General features: G+C 31.0%; 1 protein-coding gene across 1 annotated transcript; it reads left to right on the forward strand.

The window, feature by feature from the left end:
* Positions 1 to 733: 733 nt before the first annotated feature.
* LOC132751632 (uncharacterized) lies at positions 734 to 1,357 on the forward strand. The gene has a single exon (XM_060741864.1). The coding sequence runs from the start codon at positions 734 to 736 to the stop codon at positions 1,355 to 1,357; it is 624 nt and encodes a 207-aa protein (XP_060597847.1).
* The last annotated feature ends 10,226 nt before the right edge of the window (positions 1,358 to 11,583 follow it).

The raw sequence follows: 11,583 nt of genomic DNA on the forward strand, positions 1-11,583 counted from the left end.
GTGCTTCACATAACTCTGATAGAACATAATCATATATATGACATAAGGTACAATATTAATTTCGTAAACAATAAATGATAATCTAAAACCATAAAAGGAAGGTAGGAAATACAGAGTTTGAAACAAAATAATAATTACACGTGCATCATTGGATATTTTTGCTATAATATTAAACACAACCATTATAATAAGATGACTTTGTTTGTCATTTGAACACATTTTGTATCATTGATTTACATGTACTTTGTATCAATTGGTAGATAATTAAGAAAAGGCTCCATCGAGTCGTCTACAATTTTCTTGTCATTTTGTTGTGTTTCCAGATTTAATGCTTTATGCTTTTATTATTATATACCACATTTCTATATCAATCTTTTCATACTTATTAAATGTTCAAGAGTGCTTTACATAACTCTGATAAAACATAATCATATATATGACATAAGGTACAATATTAAATAAGTAAAAAAATAAATGATAATCTAAAACCAGTAAATGAAGGTAAAAAATACAGACACAAAATAATAATTACACACGTATCATTCCCCCTTCTGGCAGAGATTCCAATCTTGATTTTTATATTGAAGCAATAACAAATGAAATTCTGTCAAACAGTAAACACAATAGTTATAAAACAAATTTATCACCAGAAGAGTTAAAAGCCTTGCAAAGCCTACAAAAATATGAAAATATCATTATAAAAAAAGCTGATAAAAGTTCGGTTATTGTTGTTATGAACCGTACTGACTACATTAGAGAAGTTCACCGACAGCTTGAAAACGACCAATATTATAAGAAACTTGAAAATAATCCAACTGAACAATTTAAAAAAGAAATCTATGAGGAAATTTATCAAATGGATAATATAAGTTACTCTATTAAAGAATCTTTGGTTCCTGATAGTGACAATAGAGTTCCAGCTTTTTATATTTTACCTAAAATCCATAAACAATTCAATTCTGATCTACCACTCGGTTACCCTGGAAGACCAATAGTATCTGGATGCGGTTCATTAACTGAAAACATATCATCGTATGTCGATAATATACTCAAACCACACATGGAAGCATTACCCTCATATGTCAAGGATACTACAGATTTTATCAGAAAAATACAAAACATAACAAATATTTCAACAGAATCATTCTTAGTTACAATGGATGTATCATCTTTATACAGTAATATACCTTATAATGATGGAATCAAAGCATGTCAGTACTACCTTAATCAGAGAACAGGACAACAACATTCAGTTAAAGACATTTTACATCTTATTGAAATAGTGCTTACAAAAAACAACTTCCAGTTTGGTGATGATAACTATATACAACATTTAGGAACAGCTATGGGAACTTAAATGGCACCATCTTATGCTTCATTATTTATGGGAAAATTTGAAATGGACTTTTTAAATACATGTAAAAGAAAACCCTCAATATGGCTGCGATTTCTTGATGATATTTTTTTTCATTTGGGACCACAGTGAAGAGGAGCTTATTACATTTTTTAATGAAATTAACAACTATCACAACACTTTTAAATTTACTTATAACTACTCAAAAACAAATGCAACATTTCTAGACGTAAATTTGGAAAAGAAAGATAACTGTGAAATTGAAACTAGTGTCCATGAAAAAATAACAAATGCCCATCAATATATTGATTTTTTTTCATGCCATCCTTTGTCATGTAAGAAAGGAATTCCATTTAGCCAGGCTAAACGATACAGACGAATTACATCAAATAACAACATATATGAAAAAGACTGTGACAAACTACGAGGTTATTTCCGTGCCAGAAACTATCCAGAAAATATCATTACAGTCACAATTACCAGAGCATCATTTTTATCGAGGGAGGATACATTAGAATTAAAAGACAAATCAGAAGAACGGGAAAATATTATCCCCTTTGTGTGTACATATAATCCATCTTTACCCAATATAGGTAAAATAATTAACCAATATTGGAACCTATTGAAATTTTCTCCAAATGAAAGTGTACGTAAATTATACAAATACAAACCATTTGTTGCTTATAAGAGACCAAGAAATTTACAAGACAATTTAGTTCATACTCATTTAAATGCCAAATTCATGGTTGGTTCAGTATCTAAATGTTGTCGACCTCGTTGTACTCATTGTAATAATATTGTTGAATCTTATAATTGTTCAAGTACTACTGTACCTAAAGAATTTGCTATAAAACGTGATTTTTCATATATATATCGTATCTTTAGATGTCATTTATCTTATAACTTGTAAAAAATGTAAAAAAACAGTATGTTGGTCACACTCAGCAAAAATGTAGTCAAAGAATGAATAGCCACAAATTTGATATTAAACACTTTCCTGACACTATTACCAATGTATCTGAACATTTTAATTCTGAAGAGCATTCTATCAAAGATTTTCATTTATGCCAATTGATAAAGTAAAGAATAGTTGGCAAAGCTTATTAAAAGAAACTCCATGGATGTATAAGCTAGGTACAATTATTCCTGATGGCATGAATTCCAAAATACTTTATTAATTTTGTAGATTATAATTCTTCATTTTAATTTTTTTTTAATAAAAATTGTATTTTCTATTTTTTGCTTAATATGACTTAAAACTAATTTCATGTCAATATGTAGTTTATGCTGGTTTTCTTATTTGACATTGCTTTTTACTGCATCTTTACCAGTGTTTTGTATCTTTTATAAAGATCCTACATATAACATTTATACGCCAAATTATGTAATACATTTTGACGTCGTTGTCCTTGACGTCATTTGTCGTTGACGTCATTTCCTGTAAACAAAGTATACCTGATGAAGACTTTGAGTCGAAACGTTGTATATTTTTCAAATAAAATAATTACATTTTTAAATTGAAACTGGAGTTGATTTCTATATTCAAACTTACACGTATCATTGGTAATTTTTGCTATAATATTTAACACAACCATTAAAATAAGAGGACATTTTTGGTCATTTGAACACATTTTGTATTATTACTTTACATGTACTTTGTATCAATTGGAAGATAATTAGGAAAAGGCTTCATCGAGTCGTCTACAATTTTGTTGTTATTTTGTTGTGTTTCCAGATTTAATGCTTTATTTTTTTATTATTATATACCACATTTCTATATCAATCTTTTTATAAATAATAAATGTTCAAGAGTGCTTTACATAAAACTGATAAAATATAATCATATATATGACATAAGGTACAATATTAAATAAGTAAACAATAAATTATAATCTAAAACCAGTAAATGAAGGTAAAAAATACAGACACATAATAATAATTACACACGTATCATTTGTTATATTTGCCATAATATTAAACACAACCATTATAATTAATAAGAGGACTTTTTTGTCATTTGAACACATTTTTATCATTAATTTACATGTATTTTGTATCAACTGGTAGATAATTAAGAAAAGGTTTCATCGAGTCGTCAGCATTTCTTTTGTAATTTTGTTGTGTTTCTAGATTTTAATACTTTATTTTTCATTATTATTATTATTATTATTATTATTATTATTATTATTATTATTATTATTATTATTATATACCACATTTTTATAGCAATCCTTTCATAAATAATAAATGTTCAAGAGCGCCTAAGATAAATCTGATAAAACATAATCATATATATGACATAAGGTACAATATTAATTTAGTAAACAATAAATGATAATCTAGAACCAAAAAAAGGAAGGTAGGAAATACAGAGTTTGAAACAAAATAATAACTACATCAGTATCATTGGTAATATTTGCTATAATATTTAACACAACCATAATAACAGGAAATAGATAAATACAGAATCCCTAAAGAAAGTTCAACACGGCAAATGTAAAAATGTTGCAGGCTCGGTTTGATTGAGCCTGTTCAAAACCTTTTTGTCATTTCAACACATTGTAGGAGAGACTCTATTTCACTAAATGTATAGTATTCTACATGAGCTTATTTTACCATCTTGTTCACACAACCTTACTGAGTGAGATTTCAGTTCGTCTTCTCTGATAAACTTTTGTTATTTTTGCGGGACGTAACTTTAAATTGTCAACATTGACACCATTGATAGTATCCCGGGGATATTTCGGGGGACATCTCATGCGCCTAAATTGGTTCAGCAAGAACATATGGTACTGGCATTTCAATTTCCTCTAAAATGTTCCAGATCGGTGTCACGTACGTTTGTTTTGTCCTCTCGTTCCGGCCAGTAAGAATACCAAGTGCAATTAGACCTTTCCTTTCATCTCTAACAAACACCATAGCACCGGAATCACCGGGTTTAGAGAACTTTCCGCGACAATCTCTTATCTCTATCTGGTCGGCAAGAGAATACTGCAATATTTTTTTGCGGACTGCTTCTGTACTGTGCTCATCCAAATTTAATTTCACTGCTTGACCATAACAATGATATCTTCCAGAAGTTAAATATGATTTCATTCCGTATTTGACGACCTCGGTGGAAGGTGTCAGTTTCGCTGTTTTCGAGTCTTGCATAACATACTTTGGATAATATCTCATTTCTGTATTTGAAAATAAAGAAAATTATTATAATAAGAAAAAAAATGATTTAGCCAATACCGTAAAAAGTAGCTATGATAATAAAATAATTGACGTCACAGTGAAATTTTAATTAACTTAAATACATAAAGTCTATGAGCACAAGGAAAAACGCATCAACCGCTGTAGTGTAGTGGTAAGCAGACTGGATCGGCAATACAGAGTCCTGTGGTTCGAGTACCGGCTGCAACGGATTTTCGTGTGAATTTTCTGTATATACATTATTTCATTTGATTCATCATTTTTGCAACTGTTTTAATGTAAAGTCAAAAATAATATGTTTTTCCTGATGTTATTTTTCGGCATTTATCAGTCAATATTTTATAAAATCACAAATCTGATAATAGTTGTTTGACTATTGACTTTTTTAATATTATGAATTAAAAGTACACAACAAAGGTACAAGTTATTTTACCATTTCTTCCATCAGCCGTGGCAACATCTGGAAAAGCAGTTGTCTTTGGTTTACGTTTCTCATCAACTTTGAATAACGCAATGTCCATACCGCAGTTATGACTGTTTTTGCCAAACAACCTGATATCACATATTTCTCCACAAAGGTCGGGTTTTAAAGGCTGGAAACATTGAATTGTACCCAGTGACTCTATGCCTTTTTTTCTGTGGTAAATCTCGCCAAAATCTTTAAAAGTTAACAAAACATGTGCGCAAGAAATTGCACACAAGCCATCTTTTGGATGATTAACAAAGCAACCAAGTGTGCCCCCATCATGCATGTTTGATGATATTTGACATCCGATTTTTAAATCTTCATGCTTCTCACATGGTCCAGCAGCCATAGCAGTTGCACATTGACCTTCTCTTACATCAGTTACAAATGCCGTATTATCGTATTTTATCTGTTCCGGTAAAACGTCTTCTCCAATTGGGATGTAACCCTTAACCTCAACATAAAAAACAATAAAAACTGCTTGTTCAGGTGTTTGCAGTTTACGCAATTTAACTGGACTTACAGATGTGCTAGTGAGATTGCTATGAGCTTCCATGAAGTCAGGGGAATTAATGCGCAAGCACTCACAAGCTCTTTGAAACATTTCTTCGGATTGGTATGCTGTGCGATTTTCGCATTCCATTTCTTTTATAGCCTCTTCATTGTTTTGTTCTACAACATACCAGTGATAACGGCTCCTAATTGTTGTCGGTTTTGAAGTTTTAATAACAAAAATAACATTTTTGTTAGGGTCATCATGCTTGAAGCAGGCTTTTATATATTCAATTTCTTCATGTTCCTCCTGCAAGAGTATTTCAATTCTCTGGCATATATCTTTGACGATATCCCGAGTTTCATTGCTATAACTAAAAATGTTTACAGCAAGTTGTAATTCCTCTGGACCTGGTAAAATGTCGTCGTCTAGCATTTTTCTTGCTGCCGTGACATCTTTTTTCTGTATACAGTCTTTCCATTTGAGATCTTCATCTATCATTTATAAAGGTAATTTTATTAGAGAAAATATCATGTTTCTGCTTAGTTTAAGTCGTTATCCATAAACTGGCAAAGGCAATAAAGATACCCATTTCATATGTTTTAAATAAGTACATTACACAGAAAAGTGTGAAATGTGACGTTTTTTACAACCGCTCAGAGGGACAAAATATGTGGATATTTTCTGAATTGGGCCAACAATAAAGTTACGTTTTTTCCCCTTCCCGACCCACTAAAATAAGGGTTGGTTGGATAGGTTTGTTATGTAAATAATACTAAATAAGCTGAATATAATTGTATAATGTACTATTATTATTAATTTATTAAGTGCAATAGTATATTTACATGCATTTCCATATTCACAACTGACATATGCAACAGATAAGATTGTACCTTTTTTTTGTCTGAAAGAAAAAATACTTCCATCCCCTAAGAACCTGAATAAATCTTTTGGGTAGGGGCAAATTTGTTGGGTAGGTAGGGATGGAGAAACAAATTAATTTTTTAGGCCTTGTTGTGCGATATATAGCTTATTCATTAAAAACACACTAAAAACACACTGTTTTCATCTGAGCACGGAAGAAAATAGTGGACAAATAGAAGGCGACGTCAAAAGTTAAACAACTGCACGAACACTGCCCAAGTTGTAATTCAAAATAATAGTCATAGGTATCATGGATGTATTTTATTTTCATTTTCAACTTTGTTCGAGATATTATGATTATTGAATCGAGAAATAAGAACAAAATATTTATTAAGAAATTAACGGAATCATACAAAATAATGGCACGATAACAAAACGCTCAGTATCTCTTTTTTACAGTTAGCGATTTGAAATTTATTTCATAAAAAAAACCTTTTGTTTCTAAGGTTTACAAATAAAACCTTATATTTCAATGGATAGCATAAAAAACAATAATAATATCTGAAAAGCATGGCAAAATATTTCTGTTACTTATTAGTACCAGAGATCTAAATGTAAAAAGAAACGGTTTCACAGGTTCGATGTTTATAATTTTGAAAATAATTCCACTTGTAGTGTATATTTACTCTTACAAATATAAAAAAAACTTCCATTAAGAAAAAAAAACAAAGTTAATGTTTTCTAAAACACATTATTATAGTTTACATTAGCAAATTAATTAATTTTTGTAATTTTCGAATTTATCAATGAGTTGTTGTGACATAGATTACCAACTACCTATGCCCGTTAACAGTTTGATCTACCTTTATTTTATAATGCCCATTTGTAGTGTATCTAAAAATTACTTCGAACGTATTACGTATGTTAATAAGTTACAAGTAAAATGGTTTCCTGCGGGGAACATTTTTGATGATATAAAGATATTTCATTTAACTATCTTCAACATTTTTTGGATGGGTATCAGGAATATAGTTGACAATAATCGATCAATATAGAAGGTCCTTGGAAACTGGTGACCGTTAATGACCGGAGAAGGTCGAACATAAAACAATTATTTCTTTTTAAGAAAATGATTAAATAGGCCTACCATTTTATGAATAATTCCGAGCAAAAAAAAAAAGCAAACACACAAGTTTTCGCAGAAAACATCTCTATTTATGACGGCAGATACCACTACGAATATTTTAATTTTGTAGATTTTCAGTATAAACAATTTATTGTTTGTATTATTTTGAGATACATATTAAAAAAAACATTAATAATTTTCAAACGCATCATTCAAGTTTTTCCACCTTAAACGATATTATAATTATAGAAAATTAAAAATATCACGTAATAGTTTTTTGTTCTTAATTAGGTGCAATTCTGACTTATTCCCTAGAGGATTATCTGTAACGTACCGGCAAACGGTATTTAGCCAGGTTTTCGAAAAGGTCAATTAACCAATCATGTACGGTTTACAGATCACATGCTCCTCCATGTACCGAAAACAGGTCACGTGCTCCTCCATGCCTCAAAAGTTAAACGCGTACCAATACCCTGCGGTCTCCAGACCGCAGGGAATAATAACTGATGTACATTATACTTATAAAGTAATCATTTCTTAGAGGGGAAGTTGTTGATATTATCGCTGTTCACAAGTAAAAATCTTAGACGCTCGTACACAGCAGAACAAGCAATTTTATACTTGTCATGACTTTAGGGGATTTTAAAATAACAAGCCAATCAGTTATAGTTTTGAAAATTACAGTAAGGCGACTTTACGGTGGGTAAACAATTTCCTATGATTTTTGCGTAATTATAAATACAGAGACAGAATTTGAAAAATTTCTCACACACGCTCGGTACTTGCACGTCGCTGAGAACACAAACTTCATGATGGTAATTTGCAATTTATAGATTAAACTAAGTTTCTAAACGCTACCACAAACATTAGTCAGTAGCTCGGACACGTTAAATAGTCACGTTAAATAGTCACGGATAATTCTTGATCAGAGAAAAATCTCAAAAAGTGCACTATCCAAAGCTTTTTGATATTGGTAAACATCATAACCAACATGTATTTTTTCGAAGATAACAAACTAGCGCATACAGGGTGATCCAAAATATCTGATACCATTTCAATGTCTTGTATGTTTTACATACATCGCACGATTTTAAATATCAACACACATAATTAAACTAGAGATTTTAAAGTTTTATTTAACATAAAAGTCATTCTGTTTGATAAAAAAATAAAAATGAATTGGACCCAACAAAATGTTCAATGTGACGTCCATTTTGTGCTACTACGACGTCAAGTCTCCTTTTAAAATTTTCAAAAGCGTTAACACACATTGCAGATCTATTTTTTCTTATATCTCTGCGAATGGCTGACTTCAGCTGCTCAATGGTATCTGGCTTTCGATTATAAACATTGTCTTTTAAGTGTCCCCATAGAAAGAAATCTAATGGATTTAGATCAGGTGAGTGTGGAGGCCAGACTTTGTCTGAGTTAAATGAGAAATTTTTGCCAAATGTTTCTTTCAACCATTCAAACACGTGCCCCACACTGTGCGGTGCCGCTGCAGTTTGCTGAAACCATATTGTATTAATGTTAACAACTTTTCTTCGTAATGCTAAAAGAAATTTATCTCTCACTATTTATTGTTTTGGTTTCAACTTTGGATTAAAAAAAGAATGGTTCAATCACACCAGTCAAACTCAACGCTGTCCATACCGTTTGGTCCACTGTTGTTGTGTCGGCTATCCTCATCTGACCCAGTCTGTTGAAATCTATTTACCAGCTGATGCACTTGAAGCTTTGTGAGTATGCCATCGTCAAGATATTTTTTCTGCATCATGCGTAAACAGTAACTGGAGACTTAGTCTCAAAATAAAGTTTAACTATTTTGCAGCCTTCTGTTTTGACGTCGCCATCTTGAAAAACAGCTATTATTCGATTACGTCATCTATGACTTCGTGACGTAAACGTTTTGCCATAAATTACTCATGAGAGAAACTTATGACAATTCTTTTTAAAATGGTATATAGAACTTAATTATTGCATCAGGAATGACTTATTTATTCAACTTCAAAACAGTATCAGATATTTTGGATCACCCTGTATGTCAAAAATTGCAATGCCTTTGAGAATCTTCGTTTAAGCGCTGATAGCTTTAAAGTTCTAGAACTAAAAATTGTGAAATACCTTCTTTTTGATCGTCAACAGGCGTGTCTTCAGTGTTTATTTTGTCATGCGTTTGGGCTTCCATATCTATTACATAATCTTTGTCCTTAGCTTTATTTGACATGACGATGTTATTCATTTTTGAATAATTGGAGTTTGCTATCTCTGAAAGAAATATACAGGTAGGAAAACAAAGTTTTGTTTGTTTGTTTTTCTGTTTTTCACGCCAATTTTAACAAAATTACTGGTCATATCTCGGCGATAAGTTCACCTTACTGGCTTTTCTAGACCTTTGATATCAAATCTATTGCTCTCCATTTTTGGATTAGCAGAAGGAAAGCAACGAGGTGAAATGACTAGCAATTGTTAAATTCTGTGAAAAGAAACAAGACCTTGTGTTCTTCCCTATTTTTGCCATAAGTACCAACTTATCTTCTCGAATGTCTTTCCGGGCAACAGTGGAGATACATGTTTGGATGAAAAAGTCGAAAATAAATTATTTAAATGTTACTATTACCTTACATTATACATGTTTGGCTCAAGCCAATTCATTTTTTTTCTCAACATGTCACCGTTTAAATAGATTCAAAATTATTTTGTTGAACGTAACTTTCGAAAGATTATAAAATATATTTGTTTTATATCAAAATTTCCTATGACTCATAAGACATAGTATTTCCAAGATTCATATGTAACATAAATATGTTTATATTTATCCACTTTATACACTTACAGAAGTTTAAAAAATACCGTGTGTTAGATATGTTCTTATTTAAATTGTCAGTTTTGTTTCATTTGTACAACTTATTCCATTTAGTTGTTTACATTCCTGTTTTGTCAAAGTCACACAAAAAATTTATTTTTAATAAGAATGTTCCCAAACATGCGAGACATATTGAAAATACAAACTAATATGTACCTTCAGGACTTTGCAAAGGTGAGTCTTCAGTGTCTTGTGACCGTTGACTAAAATGATATTTGTCATTTCTCGACATGACTTGCGCAGTTTCCTGTGGCCTTTGAACGGTACTGTTGACGTCAAAATTTGAAAATGATGTCACATAACCTGACAAAGCAAATATTTCAAATAATTTTCCAACAATAAAATCATCACCATTGAGAGCGAGTGGTAGTTTGAATAGAACTATTTTCAAATAGTTGTCTTGTATATATGCTTCTTCATAAAAAGGTCGTCACAACATCATTGACATAATGAAATCAGCATTCACAACTGCTTTCTTTTGTATGTAGTTTTTCAATGAAATGTCTGTTGTTGTTGTTGTTGTTTGTATTTTTCTTATATTTTGTAAGAGTATATATTCTTAATCCCATGGTGTGTTATTTAGTATATTAAGATAAATTGAACTATATAACATTTACAGTAAAAGTCAACACTGTTTTAAATCATTCCTCGTACACCCTTATGCAAATATGTAAAGGTGATTTAAACACTGTAGTTAGAGATGGAAGAAATTCATGAATCTTAATTATTCTTATAATTCTTAGTGATTCCAAGGAAAGTGCTTTATCCTACAACTTACATATTTCTTGCAAGGTCCGTCCGTCTGTCTGTCTGTGCGTCCCCTTTTTATTCATGTCCGAACTGTAACCTTGTCATACATTGAAGGATTTTGAAATGATTTGCCACAAATGTCTACCCCATTAAGACGATGTGTCGGGTCCAAGAACCACGTCCCTACCTCAAAGGTCAAGGTCACACTGTCAAGGTCACACTATAATTTTGAAGTTTTACATTGTTTTAGTATTAATCAACATTGCAAACCATGATTGTTGACCCTTAAGGAAGTACTGTAACCCAAAGTTGATATTAAATATATGTATATATAAAATGGTCATTTCCTTTATCTGACAAATGTATTCCATCTCTTGTATGATTGTCGATATTAAATTTGGTTAAATTTCTGCCCCCATTCCCAAGGTTATATTTCGACCATATATTCTTTGTTCCTGACATTTTG

Source organism: Ruditapes philippinarum, unplaced genomic scaffold (genome assembly GCF_026571515.1).
Source record: "Ruditapes philippinarum isolate M1 unplaced genomic scaffold, ASM2657151v2 ctg13573_1_1_1_1, whole genome shotgun sequence".
Classification (NCBI taxonomy): Eukaryota; Metazoa; Mollusca; class Bivalvia; order Venerida; family Veneridae; genus Ruditapes; species Ruditapes philippinarum.

Bases quoted from the DNA above. Each gene is read 5' to 3' on its own strand.
- LOC132751632 (XM_060741864.1), top strand. From the start codon at position 734: ATGAACCGTACTGACTACATTAGAGAAGTTCACCGACAGCTTGAAAAC.